Below are 19,726 nucleotides of genomic sequence, written 5' to 3'. Positions count from 1 at the left end.
ATAAAATATATCTTCCAGTAGTACATCATATCTATGTAGTATATTTGCTATTCGCCGAGTACACAAATTTATAGTATATCGACTTTTCCAAGCCTAATTATTTATTTATTGTGTTGTCTATACGAAAGTTTTAAAAGAAATAGTCTCGAAGTTAGCATCAGATTACTAAATAAATAATTTCGATACTTCCATTTAATCTAATATATTTTTTAATACTTATAACTATCACGAATACCAGGAATATGATATTATTATTAATTTTTTTAATTTTACTATCAAACAATTAATTGATCAGCATATATATTTAATTGAATTGAAAATTTATTGCATATTACATTAATTATTTCATTATTACGAAATTACAATTTACTTTTTTAATTCCGCAAATATATCCAATCATTTCCATCAACATTCAAATAGGAATGTTATTTTCTTATTGGCAGCACCATCACCAGTGTTGTATGCGCAGTGCAGGGTTGGCAAACGGTCTGCTCGAATTTGTTTTTGTTTCTGTTATGTTCTTTCTCTTTACATTATTGGTGCATTTTCAAAGACGCTGTGAAATTGTTCACACATAACGTAAAAGAGAAGCGGAAAGTTTTTGTTTACGTAGTGCTTTTTAAAGCAGCAACAACAATTAAATTAATCCACAAAAATAAAGTGAATTTATATGCACAAAATTTGATAAATTAATATTTGTAATAATAATTTTTATAAATACCCGTAGCATTTGTGTAAAAATTGGCTAAGAGCCAAGTAGCAAACCATACAACTATTCGCTTAAAATTCCAGCATTAAATTGCAATCCGAATCAAAGAGGTAAAAGACGAGGCGTAAATTCACTTAAGTGCACATATCGCATACTTGAAATTGTGCTAGTTTGTTTTTTGGTTTTTCTCAATTGCAAAGTGAATTTTAGAAAAGTGTGAATAAAGTGCGTTCATTTAAGTGTAAATATTTTTAAATATTTGATACATATTTTGCATATTGTGAAATACACACACATACACATACAGTTATAGAGTGCAGTGCTTAATAAGTGAAAACTGGAGTCATCGGCAGCTGAAGCAAAAATGCAAAACTATGCGGATGCCTTGAGTGCCAAGGGGTATCGCAGCTTTGGCTTCGATACGGACATGGAAATGGAGTTCGATTTGAATAATGGGCATGACTTGAAAACCAAATCGGGTAAGTAATACAATAGTTTTAAAAATTTATTGAATTTTTTTTTTTTTTATTTTATTTTATTTTTTTTTTTTTTATATTTTATAGGTAGTATAATTATTTATAATTGTATTTCCTTTAATAAAAAAAAAAAAAAATTATTGAAAATTAAAGAGTCTAGTTGGACGGAAATAGCATATGCTGATAAAGGGACACAAATGGCAAAAAAATATACAAAGAACCGGCAAACCCGAGAGTTAAAAGCGCTCAATATGTTAAAAATACTAAGTTTGCGAAATATTTTCGTAAGTAGGTTGAGGTGGCAGTAGTTGATTTTTTGTATGACGCAGCTTTTCCAAAAACGATGGTCATTGTGCTGACACTACGTTTGTCATAGGTATGAAAAGTTTATACGTACATATGTATGTATGTATGTATACAGGTACGCATCATTGGAGTATTGTGCTGGCGGCTTGATTGAAGTTATTGTGTTTGTTTTTGAGGAGCGCCAAGCTGTCGGATTAAAATGACTAAAACAAAACAAACAAATACATATTTGCCAAGTTACCAAGATGGTTCTAGTGTTGTGCTATATTATATGTATGTAAAAAATTATGTGGGTGTTTCTAAAAAATTGAAATAAAATAGCGTTACTGATTTTTTAAAATGCTATTTGAAGGCATCTAAGGTATGCGAATGCACTTTTTACCAATTTAAAGTACTGCTTTTCATTGATTATATATGTCAGTTAAATGCTTAAGTAATTAGAAAATCAAATTTATGCACATTTTGTTATTAAGGCAAGTAAACAAGTCATGTTCCGTGTAAAAATTCCTGCCTGACAAGATTTTTTTTTGACGTATGCAACAAATGTCTGTTTTTGACAGCCTTCTAAATCACCAAGTATTATATTATACAAATTTTTTCAAACGTGTTATTTTAACTTTTACCTTTTATACTGTTTGGACATATGTACATATGGATATACATGTGTACTATGTACAAATATATGTATGTATGTAGGCACAAGTTTAATTTTTTCCTTAGGTGAAATGAAAACCTAATCTATTAAGATTCGCTCCACAATAGCTAGTAACATGTAGAAATGATTTTAGATAAGCAAAATGTGTGCACTTACAATAAACCAATGATACGTACATACATACATACATACATATGTATAAAATAAACTTGGTGTCTTTCTTTGGCTTTGGAGTATCTTGAAAATAAATTAATCAATTAGCTTAAATTTGTTGCTTATTTATATAATCTCTGCATATGTAGGTGAATTAATTTCTTAATACTTTTTCCAAATATCATATTTAAAACCATAAAATCAATAATTCATAAACTAATATTTTTAAGATAAAATACTTAAAATCTATAAATCACAATAATCGAAAACAAAAATATTTTTAGTGTAAGTTTTTAAGTATATATATACTTTCTTAACATGTGCCTAAAATGCCTTTCCATTTGTTTATAGAAATCGAGTTAGATTTGTAAGGGTTTGCTTGTTTGAAATTAATGATTGGGCTCATATTGGCTTTAATAGTTTTATAGAATTTAGTTCATGAACAAAATTTAACTCACTTAAGTATATCTCGTCAAAAATGAGCCGATTGGTTTCCAATTAGATAGTCTTAACTGGTTTATCGCCATAGATCATCGATTTGACATAAACCGATCATTACTTTAATAATTGATTTGTCAGCTCATACCTCAAAAAATTCCATATCTTTCAAAATATATGTACATATGTACATCTGATAAAAATGTTGCAGAAGTATTTTGGGGAGTCCTTTTTATCACAAATACAAGTATTTAAGTGGCACGAAGCATTCGGTGAATTCATCAAAAAGTTGCCGTTGCGAGTCGTCCATCCACCTCTGTTAACATCGAAAAAAAAAAAGTTAAAGAAACAGTGCTTGAAAATTGTTGTAGTGGCTTCAGAGAGATATCATAGGATCTCAACATCTCTTATGGCTCCACATTTTGCTTATTAAACATGCCAATGCTAGAGTTGTACCAAAACACCTGAAACTTTTGCAAAAATGACGTCGAGGCGTTAGTAAAGATTTCTATTTAAATACGTGAAAATGTTTTTTTATGTCAGTCAAATTTGATATATACTTGTATATATGTACATATGTTTGTACATGTACATATGTATATGTTGTTAAGGTTTTCAGTATTTTTGAGTATCTTTAAGTATTTCCTTTGCATTATAAAAATAACCATTAAATCAACTATTATTCATGTTGAAGATACTTCATCTCCTGTTTAGTATTCATTATCCATCATAATCACCATTATTTGTTCACCTTTATAATATTATCTATGTATATCCATCATAATCACCATTATTTGTTCACCTTTATAATATTATCTATGTATTATATATATACTTTTTATATGCCAAAGAGCTTATTAAAGTGTTAAGTGTATCGATTTATCAGCATAGAAACGCCATAGTTTTAGTTTGTGCACATAAATGTATGTATATACCCGTTTTTTCATATTAACTTATAAAGGCGATAAACTCTGGTCAGATATGAATTTATTATCAAAAATAAAAACACATATATAAATATAAATGCTAATATATAAAAATATACAACGATATACGATGAACATACCGATATACGAGTATATTATGTGTATAAATATGAAAATCTGATATTTATTGATTTTTCATATCTCCTTTATTTATTTTTTTATTTCTACATATTTCTGTAAAATTTAATCCAAAGTTATAATTAATAATAATAATAATAATTAATAATAATAATAGTAATTAATAAAAATGATTAATAATAATATAATTAATAATAATAATAATTAATAATAATAATAATAATTAATAATACTAATTGAGTTTATCTAAATAAATATATTTAAAGAATTTCGCCGAAATTCATTAAAAATTCTTTCAACATGTCATATCTTCTGTTTACTGCAAAATAGCTCTGCTTAGCAATTGCGTTTAGTATACGCATAGTTATAATCTCAATTTAAATATTTTACATTTTTCTTATAGCTACCTAGAGACTTGTATCTATGCAGACTTAAAGTTTTGCCTTCGTCGACACGAGTGTCTATGAGTGCATTGCTATCGCAATAGTTTTAATTTTCGCTTGCATTAGTCATAGTAAATATCTCGCATAAATATTTCAACATTCGCAATTGTTTTTCCTCTAAATTTTCAGCGATTCATCGTTTACTGGCGCTTACATATGGCGTTAATTTAAATTTAAGAATAATATTATTTATATTATCTTATCAAATAAGATTAGACTATGTATGTACATTAGGGTGGACCAGAAAGAAAATTAATATACTTTTTTCGCTTGGTTCTCTGAAAATCAGGTTCTTAGGCACCTCTGCAAAAATCTCTCCTAGAATGAGCTCTTAATTTGGCGGGAAGGTCCCCCGCCTTAAATTTTTATATATTTTTTTATTATCTAATAGTAAAATTCATATCTCGCTTTCAACATTTTGAAGAAAAAAAACCTTTCATAGGTTTTGCAAGAAATTGAATGCTCTACAAAATAATCTCCAACGAATTTTTCTTAAACCTAACCGTTCAAAAGATATTAACAGTTGAAGTTTGATTGTTATTTTTAAATACATCAATTATGTCAAGAAGTATCACTTCTCGAAAGCTTGTTTATTGCTCTATGTGGAATTGCCATTTTGAAGGTAATTTCATGATTCAACTCTGATAGAAACACTCGTCCCTATTGGCAAAACACCGAGACAGTCGATTTTCACAAGCTTCTCTTGAGCCGCCTTTTTCACCAAGCAAAATCATTCTCCATAGTGAAGAGCTGGTGGTAATCACACGGTGCCAGTTCTGGATTGTATGGTGTACGCATAGGAACCTCTAAACCAAATTTTTGGAGCTTCTGTCGCGTCACTATTGCTGTGTGTAGCCTGGCGTTGTCCTGATGGAACACAATTCCTCTCCTATTAGTCAAAGTTGGCCGCTTCTGCGCGATGGCTTACTTTAGACGGTCGAACTGTTGACAGTGCGGATGCAGCTCATAGTAGGTGATCCCCTGCAAATCCCAAACACATCGCAAAATATTCCAGACCATCAATACCATATTTGCTCGGCCACCATTTGCGTCAGCTCAATTTTCATCAGCAATTATCATCCGCTTCAGACATGGATCGGTTTTGTTGCGCTTCAATAGCGATTTGCAAATGGAAATTCGGTCGATGAGCTTCTTTTTGTATCCAGCCTTATTTAATTGGTCCGTTTTCCCTGTAAAATATGGCATATTTGCTTTTTGCTGGTATCCATCTTTGACACATGTTAAAACAATACTGAGTTACGCAATCTTAAAACTGTTATATACGTTTTTTTAAGCACGATATCTTATCTTTTTAACGTCTTATATTGCAACTCAAATACAGGAGATACTTACTAAAGCTATCTGTTGGAAAAATAGTGGATTTTTTATTATAACTTCTATTTAAGTAAAAGCATATTGCTATTTACTTTTTACTAATCCTAAAATCTTTTCCTTTTTCAATATATGTACTTATGTAAACCTAAATGCCGGCTGCTATATGTATGTACATATATAGGTATATGCTCGTTCGTGAGTGCGCACATAATTCTTATAAAATATTGTATAAACAAATTCATTTTGACAGATGGCAAATCGTGGCCCACACGCTTGTGCATTCACGTATTTATTTAATAACAACTATAATTGATTGGACCGGATTGCATATATACATATATGCACATACTATGTGCACTTATACGGATATCGTGTGGTATATAGCCGCTTAACAATTGCATTAACGTAATTGAAAATGACAACAATAGATTATGGTTTATATTAATAACATTTATGGTTCAGCTTAGTTCGGCAAGGCTTCTCTGGCTGATTGATGGTGCCATTAAGTTGTGGCGTTTGAGATTTTTTTATTTGCTGTCCTCAATATCTAAATTCTATTTAAATTTCGTACAGACAGAATACTTTAAAATTCGTTGGATAACCCCTTCGTTGCAGATATTGGCATACCAAATAAAACGATTTCGAAATTCCTGAAAAGCTAAAGGCAAATACTTAACAATATTCAAAAGAGTCTATGAAGAGCCACACTTAGTGTGTAATTACAAAACAAATCGATACTTTTTTTATTTTCTATAGGTTATACCTTTAAAAAATAACGTACTAAATTTTAAATCGACTAACTTTTGAGTTACAGTCTTCTAAAGTGTAGCAACTCAGTTCAATCAGCGTAATCAGTTTATCTTTAAACGCGTTTTTATCGATAATTATCTAAATTTCTTCTGAGTTTTTCGCATATAGTTCTCCTTACAACGACCCATCAGTTCTTTGATCCAAAAGTTTGAGTAAAATTCAATTATTTTTCAAAAGGCCGTAATTTTTTTTAACTTTTTGATTATTTTTTTCGACCGTAAGTCATTGTATGGACCGTACCTTCTAGTAGAGATTTTGATTTTAGGTTTAATTCTCGGAGACGGCCTTAATCACTGCAGCAGTGGACGAACTTTTTTAGCGTCGTCGTAGATCGCGTGTAATTCGAAAATTTTTTTTTTCAAAAATTCTACTGTGATTTCTTAAAATATGCATAAATAGATATACATGTTAAAACAATTTATACAGTAGTTTTTATTTTTATATATTAAATTCTCAAAAATCTGCTTTTGATTCTGTTTGTCCCTTAATGCCTTCATAATTCTATTGCAGCACACGGCAAGTCCAAGTCGCTCAGTTTATCTCGAGATATTGGTCTGAATATTTGAATAGGTGGAATTACTATTAATACACATTTTTTTACGCTAGTTGCCTTTTGTTTTTAATTCTTATATATTATTGTAAGCTATTCGATTGAAAGCTATTGAAGTGCTGTACACGACTTTAGGGTTCTTAGAAGTGCATACTCAATAAGCTGTCAAATTGTTCGAATTGGTCTTCTTCATTCTTTAAAAAGTCTTAAAATATCGCACTAATAATCGATGGCTCAGTTTATACATTTTTCATATTTGTGATCATAACTTTAACATATGTTGTATAATTTAACATATTCACAAAATTGCACCAGTTTAAAAAAAAAAAAATTACAGGAAATTTATACCCCACCTAACTAAATGGTTATTGTTCGCAAAATTTATCTTTTATCGACTTTCAAAAAAAAAAATTACCGGCAACCATCTTGACCTGTCACTTTAATTCTCACCGCCACAATTACTTATTAATTAAGCTCAAGTGTCTAAATACCGCGTATGTTCACACATACATATATACGTACATATTAGTATAAGTATGAGTGTATTAAGTTTATTTCACAATAATTTTAGATATTAACTTTCGACATACCCAAACATAAAGGAGGTTATTAGCAAGTATGTGCGAGCAATGTCTATACGAGTATATTTGTCTTCTTCATATATTTGTATACCATAGGTATACAGATTCATAAGCACCTGTAAATATAGTAATAAAGTAAGTGTACTCTTGCTTAGAAATCGAGTTATTGTTTTATAGTTTCGCTACATGAAAAAGTGATGGTGGTATCGATTGTGACTACATATACCTAAATTATGGTTTTTAGTTTTTTTTTTTTGAGATTTTTTTAGTTATAAATTCAAATTTCTTAAAACTTCAGCAAATGCTCAGAAAGCTTGGTAATTCTCATTAATGTATATTTGCAATGTTAAAAAAGTAATTTAATAATATTCTGCATTTTTTTATCGAGGTCACCAAACACAATCGACTAGTCACAATTAGTATTATTATATTTTGGCTATCGATACATATCGATATTTTCTCATTATTGACTATGTAATATTCAGGAAGCGACGGTATTTTATGATGACTAAATAAAAATTTAAATGCATATTATTTAGTAAGTTTATTGGACAGCACTCTCTTGGCGGAGTTGGAGTTTACTAAACTCCTATTCGTTATCGCTTAGTTAAAGTAACGCTTACATTTCAGCTAATTTAAGGATCAGCAAATGTTTCTTACAGTAACATTGTTGTTGTAGTGGGATTTTAGAGCTATATATGAGCAACAAAACATTATTAGTATTACCACAAACTTCAACTTAACTTTTCGGAATCTCCTTATTGAACTTTTCTTATTGTTAATATTACTCGCAAAAGGGTATATTAATTTTGCAACGAAGTTTCTGACATCTGGAAAAAAAACGCCGGAGACTATATAAAGTCTATATCTCTCTATTATATATAAAAGTTTTCTGCTGCTGTCGAAAATCAACTAACATAAGAGCGAGCTAGCTCGCGCTCGGCGGGGGGCGGACGTAGGCGAGCGAGCGTCCCGGAGCGCAGTGGAGGGCGCCTAGTACTATATATATAAATAATCAGCGTGATGAGTTGAATCGATATAGACATGTCCCCATGTCTGTTTGTCCGTTTGTACATACCTGGACTAGTCCCTTAGTTTTTGAGATATCGCTGCGAAATTTTGCACACGTTCTTTTCTCCTCTAGGAGCTGCTCTTTTGTCGGAACCGCCGGTATCGGACCACTATAGCATATAGCTGCCACGCAAACTGACCGATCAAAATCAAGTTCTTTTATGGAAGACTTTTTTATTTGATGATATATTTTCATGAAATTTTATAAAAAAAAATTTGTCCAATACAACGCTGCAATCTCCGTATATATTGTTCAGATCGGAATACTATATCATATACCTGCCATTCAAACTGATTGATTAAAATTAATATAACGTTCTTTTTATGCATTTTTGTGCTATAAAAAAATGCACACGTGAAGGGTATAATAGCTTTGGTGTAGTCACAGTTAACATTGTTACTTGTTTTAAATATTATTTTTCGATTTTCATATAATAATTGTGTTAAAATTTAAAAAAATAGGTAATTAATGATTCTTCGGAACCGACAAAGCTATCTTGGTAAAACAAATCTATAACTTACAAAATATATTTTATGCAAGAATCATAAAATCTTAAAAAAAAAGAGTAGAAATTATTCAATCATCTTGACAATTCTCCACCGATCTAACCAAGTGCACCTCGCAGTCGTATGTAGCGCCTTGCAGCACACTAATGCATCAAAAATATATTCTACATTGTTTACACTTGTATTTATTATTATTTTGTTGCTCTTGTTGCCTTAGCAATTGTTGGCGTTGTCGTTGTCGTCGAAGCTTTAGCGCTCGTACAACATCGCCCCTGCAACTCTCTTGCTCCACATTTTTCCTTTGCTGCTATTGTTCAAATGCATGCACATATCTATAAGTATTTATGTGTGGATGTGTGTGCACTTTCATTTGTTTAATATTATCCCATCATTTATGTAGTAGCTCCGCCGCACTCACGCTAAGAAATCTTTTGTTTCGATCGTTCGGCGGCGTTATTTTGCTTTGCTTTTTGTGAATGTGCGAAGGCAATCAGTTCAGTTTATCGTAGATTTTCAAGCGGAAAACTAAATTTCCTTTGTCAACTGACAAACGGCAAGTGCAGTGATTGCAACAAACCAAAGAACAACCAAACGACAACCACCAACCGCCAAGTGCCAAGTGCTCAACAGTTCAACTTCTCAAACTTAATGTGCATTCACAGCAGATTGTGCATTGTAATAATTGAAATGAAATGAATTCTGTTTAATAATGTTGTGTGGGAAAATTTATAAATCGCTGAAATAAATCTCGGAATTATTTGTTGATGAACAGCGCTGCGTTTGCCTCTTAAGAGCAGTTGTGAACGCAGCGAAGAAAATGTCTTGTTATGCAACACAATGATAAATCGCTGACAGAATTGTCATCGCAATTAAAAGATAAATATTGTTGTTGCTATTGCGAGTGCTAGCAGCGCGTAGTGCAGTGTTGCATTGTGTTGTGCGTTTTGATATGCACTGAGATTCAAAATATTGCTCTTCTGACGTTTGTGTGACGAAAGAACTCGAATTACGAAAATAATCGATCATTGAAAAACAATCGATAAATATCGATGGCGATTAATGCGTTTAGATCAGAGGAAAGTAAAGTGAAAGAGGTGTTTTTCTGTATAAATTTATTTTATTTTACTTTAAAGGCCCCGGGATAGGACTCAATGACCGAGTTACTTGGCTTAACGTAGAAAGTTTAGTATATTGAGTTAAAGTTGTTTCAATAGGGGTATATATGAAAATTTTCATATGAACTATGGGTACTGTGTACTATTTTAAAACCTCATCAAGACAATATGTATTTACCATAATGTAAAGTAGAGAGTAAACGCATCGGGCGAGCACGTGAAAGCATTTAGCTTTCGTTTCGAAAATTCTCGCTCGGCACGCCGTACATTTATCGTGCTGGAGCAAAATGCCGTTTAAATAATAAATTGTAGAATCATCGCTCTGTACTGCTCCCCAATTGAGGGTTATCAACGTCAAGAACAGCATCAATCTTGTATCGATATAGCCGATGTTTTCAAATGTTGGCATCGACCAGATAGCTATAAAAGATTGGTTGGTTCATTGACGGAAGCGATTTATTGAAATTTTGTGTTATTAAGCGTAACATTATTCTCCAAATAGCTAGATTTGTTATTCAGTTTCTTCATTCATAGCCACTCTATTTTCACGGACCCCCACCTGGAGGATACTTAATTATCCTCTTTTATTTTGTCAGCTGGTTGCATTTTTAGTTTAGTACATTTCATGATTCTATTTTCCGGGATGCTTGGCACACACACTAAAACTCTTTTTTTTAAATAAAATTCGTATGTGAAATCGATATAATAATTTTATTATCCGATTTAGTATTTATTTAATAATTATAAATTATTATTTTTTTTTAATTTGCTTATAATGAAGCTTTTGCTCGAATTTTTTAATGTTTCTTATTTGAAATAGGCTGTCTTTGAGCTCAATCGAGCTTCCCAACATAATAAATTTTAATATACATACCTTCTAGGGTAGTCCTTGAGAAGCTTCAGCGAATTACTTTTTGCGATAATAAACACATGTCATGTTACCCAGAGCGCATATCAAGAAATCAGAAGTATCTGTATCAAACAAAAAAAAAAAAAAACAAGTATTTTAAATCTGGTAGTTAAGATTTAGCTTTGTGATCTCTGTCCGGGTTCGGCATAGACCTACCTTAATTCCAAAACATTTACTGAAATACGTTGAGCCGACTCGCAAGCGATATTGACAGCCTGTGATATCTCTATAATGCTACAACCACTATTTTGAAGCACAATTTTCATAACTTTTTTCATTTTATTGTTGGATGGACGACTTCAAGAGTCTACATTATACGCTACATCCTAAATGAAACAAACTGTCAATCTGTCATAGCGATTGTATGACGTCGAAAACCAATGTATTTTCTGTCAAACGCACTAAGAAAAGGTGGCGAGACGAAATTGTGGTAATTTCTATACATTGCGTCATAAACAAATGCATAGCTGATAAACTTACAGGCTGTTTCCACGAATGCCAAAGGTTCTACTACCAACCTAGGTTTCCAGGCTCAGTTTCAATTGGGCAGCTTTGTGGCAGTTTGCCATCAGTTTAGGCAGTCGCCAACGAACAGCATTCGGTCGCCAACATCTATCCGTGCCAATTGAGAACCCCTTGCCGATATATTATATATACACATACATATACTCAATGCACCGATATTACAAACCGCATCGCTGTCGTCGCAATTGTTGGCGCGCCCACTGCGTCATTTGCGCTTTTGCCAAAGTTAGAGCGTAGAACGTCATTTTCGTTCGCAAATTTTCATGTTTTCTACGCCTTTATTGTGTGCTATGAATGACATGCTCTTATTTATTTACTTTACTCTTCTATAATTTTCTTTCAGTTATGTATTTGCAATGTGTACAGTGTGAGTGATGAATAGCGACAGAGAGATAAAATCAACGAGAGCTTTGCCTGCTTGTTCGTTAGCATTTTCCTTTTAGTGCTTTTTAATAAAAATATTTGTGGTTGCACTTGGGTATGAGTAGTGGAAAATATTTGTGGGGTTATGATGATGGGGTTGCGTGCTTTAGTAGGCGTCAGTTGCTGTAGGCATGCAAATAATAATAAAAATAATTCTACGCAAAAGTGCCATGAATAGGACGAATAAATGTGGTGGGAGTTGAAATAGTGCTTGGAATTAATTTGCTTTTTTGACATGTTCAACTTTTGGAAGGTTTTTACCGCTATAGCACTAGTATTATAATATTTTTTTGATGAATAACCATACTTTATCAACTGATTTGACCCGGACTGACTTAACGTTCTTCAATGAAGGCTTCAAAAATCCAATCAAAAATTTGTGTTCGGGATAAAGTAGACTCCCGAAAATACTTCTGCAACATTTTCATCGATTCCGTAATTGTGATTCTATTGTAAAAACAAAATTTCAAGTAAAGTCGTTTATTTTTTTTGGAAAGCCAAAAATCCAGAAAGCCTCACAAAATATGATTTCTTATTTTTACTATGTTATTTTGCCTTGTTGTTCGTTTCGAAAGGTTTCAGGATCCCTTCTGCAAGCATTGATACCCAAAAATATCTGAGATATCTCTTTGAGTGATCACATAAACATTTATCCATAAGTATATCTCTGAAATATCACTTGAAACGTCAAAAGGGTAGGCTTTCTGCTCAGTTAAAGCGATAATAGATATTATAAACGCTATTACATAAGATTGTAGAAATATCGCAACTGCCTGCGGTAGTCGATATCCACTTGTAATATACATTTTGGCAAACTGTTGTCGAACAGCAACTATACTCGCGGTATTAGCGATACGTAATAGAGGTACATATTATATATGTCTCACATTCTTTCTAGTCGACTGCCTATATGGTAAACACGTTGTTAACGAATTAATCCAATAAAAATAAAGATAAGTCTAAGATAAGTATCGCGCTGTCATTACACATTTTTCATTCGCTAGTGCTTTTTATAACTGGGGAGGTGGGAGGAGAAATATATCTGTCTTCGAAAAAGGTTAATGGAAGGGATTAAGTAGTAGGAAATAAATCTGTGCATTGACATTGCAGTGAGGATTTTCAACCCTCTTCGTGAAAAGTAAACAGGGCAATGAACCTATTTAAAAATTTACGAATTAAGATTTGTGAAATGTTGTGAAATTATAGATACATACGAGTGTGTGTGTAGAAAATGTTTCTCATGCCATGACTCATGTTATTTTCACCTACACAATTTTTGTCGAGTTCAATGCATTTTCGCTAAAAATATTGTAAATGGGCATGACCTAGACACTGATCTTTGATGGATATTTAAACGGTTGTTTAACTTGTTGTTATATCTCGTGTTTAGTTGTGATTTTCGAAAGGCGAGAAAGAATATTTTTGCTTGAATATTTTCGTTAATTGTAATTGACACCCATTTGCACAGTGTTTTGTATAGCAAAATATACCAGAGATTACAAATTATATTGTGCTCAACAATGCGTTTATTTATATCAGCTCAAATAATTCAATTAGCTGTAGCAATTAAGGTGTTAATTGAGTCATCATGTTTGGCTTAGTGTGCCTTAAACAATTTGTATTTGGCAGCTGCGTAAAAATGTTAAAATTTTTTACATGAAAACTTCCGTGTAAATCAAATTGATAATAATACACTCAAGATCAAAATTGACGCGCACTAGTCCATATAAAATGCGCGAGCAGTTTTTCTTAGATTGCTACAATTTTCTTTATGCTCATGTAAAGTTAGATCTCTATATGGAAATTAGTGTGTATTTGACAGCTGTCGAAATGTAAATTTTTCACTTTTTGGGAACACTACGAAGGAAAAAAGCAATTTTTTTTTTTGCAAAATTGGTTAACTTATTATTTTTAAATGAAAAATATAACTATATATAGAACAAGGGTTCATCATTTGAAAACGATCAGTAAAAGGAGAAGCTGAAAAATTGTTGAAAGCTGTTTTTTTTTACTTCATTTACCTATTATATCGTAGTAGCAGCTGTTTAGTGGATTCTTTTTTTCATTTACGAAAACTTTCCTCGGTAATATATATACGAGTATTACTTATTTCATCAGAAAGAAGAGATTTCAAATAACATAAAGCTTACTACTTAAATAAAAAGACATGGGATATTTTGAAGCGAGAAATTTTGATTAAAAACTGGGTTTTTTTCGATTTTAAGTTGAAATAAGGTGTCCTCCTTAATATTATAAATAAAAAAAATAAGATGGGACATAAGTAGGTACATTTACTCCAAATTTCACCCAAGAATATTTTTTGTTGTACAAGACAAAAATAAAGTACTCAAAAACTTGAAAATTTGATTTGTTAACATAAATTTTGAGGTTATGTGAAAAAGGTGTTGTTATAAAAGTAGTAAATCTTTTCAATACCTACAATTTTGCTATATAACATTTTTCTATAGGACTTCTAGTTTTGCCGGAAACTGAGTCAAACCGTTTTTGACCCTTAAAAATTCAACCACGCCCCTCCTCTTTCCTCTTACCGACCGCAGATCGTCCGTGCATATTTTTCCTTTAATTTTTGATATTTTATCTTGCGTTTCCAATCGATTTCATCCTACTATGATTTTTTTTTGCTTTCAAATATTATCTACCCCGGTCTAATCATATTACATATACATATCTACAAAATTTTAAGCATAAGGGGTTACATGGGTTTCACGGCTTCAAAAAAATAAAAATTCTATTGTCTTGTTAAATTCTATATTATATATCAAATATTGTCCAAAATTCTCAAGTTGATACCAGTAATAGTATTGGAGATACAGCTTTGAAAAGCTGCGCGCTCGAGCTCAGCTATATAATCGTTTAAAACTTTAAACGCGTTTTTCTCGAAAGTGTGTTTTCAAAGTCGGTTGTCAAGATTTCTCTAATTTACAATTTCTTGCCGCACACAACTATTTAAAAAACAAAAAATGTTCTCACCAAAATTTGCATGTTTTTGTAAAAAAGTCTGCCAAAAATACAATTTTAACTTGATTTGTTTTTTCTCATCCCAATACTTAGTTCAAACACAAATTTCTCTTTCCCTTTTGATGATCCTGTTAGAAATTCTGCTGTCAACGCAGAAGCACCTTTTTTCCGAGAGTCTGCCGAAATGACGTCGTAATGACCGAGTTTTGAATATTTTCCTTTCAAAATTTTTTTATCAAATATCGGAATAACAAAAAGTTTGTATAGAATAATTAATTTTTATATGAAAAAAAATTATTGAAAATAGGGCGTTTTTTGCTCTACCAAACCCATGTAAACCCTTAAGCTACCCGATATAACCAAGTTATAACCAAAATTAAGATTTCTTTACAATATGTGTAGTTTATATATTTTATACATTTTTTTCCTTCTCCTGTAAACTTATGAAAGTTATGTTAGCTTATTATTTTGTATTTTAAGTGACGACATATACAAATGAGAATTTTAGTAATATGATAATTTCAAAATCGTCAAGGTGTACTCGGCACACAACGAACATGTGTCTCCATATAAATGCAATATTCAAATTTCTATGATAAGCTGTTAAAATAAGCTGTGAGAATATTCCTAAGCTCGACTTGAATTTTTGTAAAACAAACTATGTATATATTGTATATATATCCATAAATGTACATAAGTATGTGTTACATGAGATAGCCCCATTGTATTTCTTAGCAATTTGTAAAGCCATAAAATAATAACATTGTACGTGAACAATCAGTGAAAAAATAGATTTTACTATAGTAGCAGTGACAATAACGCGACAATAAGAACCATCATGTATTCATTGATACATACATATAATATGTATGTACATATGGTATATGCGTGTTGATTGAGATATACTTGTATGAATACGAGTGTATTGTACTTGATTTTGAGTGTCTTTTAGGTTCAATGTGTCGTAAATATAGTGATTAAAACGTCACATTCATATATTTACAAGATAATACAATATAAAAATAATAAATATATATAATATATATGTTAATACAATCTACAAATATGTGCATATACATACTTATATGCTTATTTGATTTTGTCGCAGTATACTTATATAGCCAGTTGATAACATCATTGAAAGAAATTAAAATTTCTGCAAGAAATCTAGCATAGTGACAGTTAAAAACAGTCAAATACATATATACATATACAATTATGCTTGAGTGCAAAGCTTTTAGAAAATGTCTTAATTAATATACAGCACATTTGTATAACAATTGATTTTAATAGCATTAAATAAATGTTTTATTTATTTGTTTCGCTTTTATTTGTTCTATTTGTTTGGCATACTGAAAACTTTTAATATCACTGTTTGAATGTGTAAGTGATTTGTCCATCTTGTAAATATGTGAAAATAAAATATCTCTGTGCTATATTTTTAGTCACTTAAACATTCAAGGATACATAAATTTACAACAGATCTGTGGAATAGAGTTACGGGGGAAACCGCTGTAGAAAAGAGCGATATTATATACAAACCCTCTGCTTATTCTTTGTAACAGCACTAATGATGTTAAGCATGTTCCTTGACACATTAGATTTAAGTATTGCTACGTTACTCTAATCATAATTAAAAATCATACTAGTCTAATCTGGCTGACTTTTCAGTGGATTCGAGATATGAACGTATAATATTTAATCTATTCCACAAACTGATAATTTGGTGTTCCCGCAAGCTTAGAATTTGATAAGTGGACTTGGCGTGGAAGTTCTTAGTTCTTCTTAGAAATAATTTTTATCGTCACGAATTCTCAAACAGATAAAGAAGTGATTGTAGAAAGTTCTTATTAGAAAAATCAAAGGACATATTGAATCCAAAATATGCACATTCGAAAACCCGAAACTTGTTTTAGGCTTTTATACAAAGAGGCAGACTGATAGCGAATCGTTCGTATCTTATAGTTTCTATGAGAGAGCTTTAATGAATTGTATCCAATAGAATTGTAATTGTATGTAATTGTATATTGAATTGTATTGCATATGTTTTGTAGTTAGATCTAATCTTCATAAGTATTAATTCGTCTGAGTATTTGTTCGGAATATATTTCTAGCTGTTTAAGTAATATTTTATCACAGGATTTTTTTTTTTGCGGAGCTATGCATGTTTTTTAGAAATTGCACGCTTTTTGACGTTTTCATTTTGAAAGAAGATATATTGTTACATTTCTAAAAAGTGGATCAGATAACCCGCATTTACAATATGTTGACATTTTTTTAATGAATAGTTGCTTCTTCCTTTCTAAAATATTTTTAAGCAATAAAAACAATTTCTTAAATTATGATTTGTGTATTTAGTAATTATAGCATACTTATATCAAGAATTAATACATTTCCGATTTATGTACATACATACGTGGGATTTCTAACAAATTATTAACCTCATTTAAATCAAGTACTGTTTTAGCCATCTGCCGGTCATTAATTCTGTTGGATGTTTGCCAAAAGCAAAAGCAAGCGCTTGCAAGTCATCGTATGTGATCTCTAGAGCGATCAGATCACTTAATACGAGTGATACACACAAATATATATGTATGCACATACGATTTCGTACCTTTTATATTGATCCAATTTTGTAAACAAAACATTAAATTGAAATACATACATACATACATACAAATATATATTATATACAAGTATAATATAGGCAAACATACCTTTGTTGTCTCTCAGTTTAGCGTGTGGTTAATAATTGCGCCGTGACAATGACAAAGGAGGATAGTCTTTATTTATTGCATATATATATTTATCCCAACAGGTGAAACGTATTTTAGCGTGTTCGTCATATTTTCAAATATAAATTTTATAGTTCACCTCCGCTCAAACACTTCTCAGAAACTGATAAGCTCTTTTGTTGAAAAAATATTTTTTACACCACTTTTACTGTGCATTCGGTTTTTTCTCCTAGAGTATATCTAATTTTGGAAGCAAAAATTGTAACAGCAAAAAGATGCACCCGAGTACCACCCTAATGTACATTTAACACATTCGTGTCTGTTCAAACACTTATTTATATTTTGGCGCCGCATTGTTATTCTCATTGCTTTGTCATTATAACAGCAGATGTGTGCACGGACTGACTAGGCAAAATGCTCGTATAAATCGCAAATTCATTGTGCAGTCAATTACCTTTGAATGTAAATTCTTTGCGTTGTCTAATTCACAAATCGTTTGTTGACATATTGACATACCTACAGTGCTATCTGATTATTTGCTAAATGTGTTTGAAAATTAGGGTGTGTGTGGCTTTATTTATCAAACAGTCAGCTGGGAGATCATTTTGAAAAAATTTAGATATTAAATGGGCAAATTTGAAGGCAAATTTGTTTTTTTTTGCGTTTTACAACTTAATGAAAAAGCATAATTTAAAATTGCAAAGCTCATAGTCTTAGAGGAAGTTTTCTGCTCTACAAAAATGATCCGTATAATTTTTCGTCTTTTAAAGGGAAAGAAAACAAAAAATAAACAGACCATTTTTGGTCTTTTGGAAGAATTAGGGGCTCATACTTGGAGAACATATCTTAGAGGATCGATTAGAGTCTATCAACCAATTTTTCAAAGTACGAAGCGAAAAAAAACATTCGTTTTTTCAACCACCCTACTATGTATATATGATGTTTTTTGGAGGTAGACAACTTCTTAGCGGCATAGCAGCAAAAAACGGTCCAAACTTTGTTAAAAATAAAGATAAGGTCATCATTACCCTCAAAAAGGAGTCTAAAAGGTAAAAGATTTGCTATGTTTCGGTCAATTTCATTCACCTAAGTGGTGAAGGGACTTAGCAGATAATTGCTACAAGAACTAAAGCGCATGAAAGCATAAATTTTTTACGAAATATTTTCTACCTAATCGGTTGGCTTCGTTCGATTAATTTCTGTTGGGATACGTCAAACCAACTGTTTGTAGGGATAAATCAGTTGAGACCGAAAAGCTGGAAGCTAAAATTCGACAAGTTATCAACAAAATATGTATGTGTACAGTTGTTGTGCTTTGAAAACGTGTACAAATCCGTATCGACAGGAATGTCTTAATTGACTCACTCGATGTGAGAATATGTATGGTATGTTGGAAATTATGTTCAAATAATAAATGTAATAAAATTAGAAAACATAGGAAACTCCTATTTATATGGACCGATACATACCGAAAATTTCTGAAATTATCTAATATTGCTATAAAATAAGAAACTTAAATATTTTTCACAATTTCATTAGGGTTCGATAAATATATTACATCTTTATAATGCACTTGCGAAGATTGAAAATTTATTGATTTGAAATTTATTCGTTTAAAAATGAATGTTCTGTAGATCATTGCCTGAATCGACCGATCGACGCGATATGTTAATTTGCAAATAAAAAATGCGGAGCTGAGCTCAGTGTCTTCACTGATAAAGCCTAACATTCTATGTTCAATGAAATTCAATGAAATTCTTTGATTTCAGTAGGTGTCTTTTAGATAAATATTAGCACTCTGGCAACATTTGCACCGCTATGAAAGGAAAAAAACGATAAATAAATAATATAAACGAAATTGAAAAGACAATCAAAAGTGAAAAGCATCAGCTGATATAAATAAACAAAATACGATAAAATGAAAAGGCAATAGCAACACAA

At 31.3% G+C, this 19,726-nt stretch overlaps 1 protein-coding gene across 2 annotated transcripts in view; it reads left to right on the top strand.

Annotated features, from left to right (window-relative positions):
- Positions 1-539: 539 nt before the first annotated feature.
- The window catches only part of AMPdeam (AMP deaminase), a 41,412-nt gene continuing 22,225 nt past the window's right edge, over positions 540-19,726 (top strand). The window contains exon 1 of one of the 2 annotated variants that reach the window (XM_070110511.1): positions 540-1,188. In XM_070110511.1, the coding sequence (XP_069966612.1) occupies positions 1,074-1,188 (115 nt within the window). In that variant the 5' untranslated portion in view covers positions 540-1,073. Of the gene's footprint in view, positions 1,189-9,558; positions 9,774-19,726 lie in introns of those variants that run through there. The other variant, XM_070110510.1, reaches the window with a different exon arrangement.

Source organism: Bactrocera oleae, chromosome 5, assembly GCF_042242935.1.
Source record: "Bactrocera oleae isolate idBacOlea1 chromosome 5, idBacOlea1, whole genome shotgun sequence".
Lineage (NCBI taxonomy): Eukaryota > Metazoa > Arthropoda > Insecta > Diptera > Tephritidae > Bactrocera > Bactrocera oleae.
This window is presented reverse-complemented; position numbering and strand designations above follow the sequence as displayed.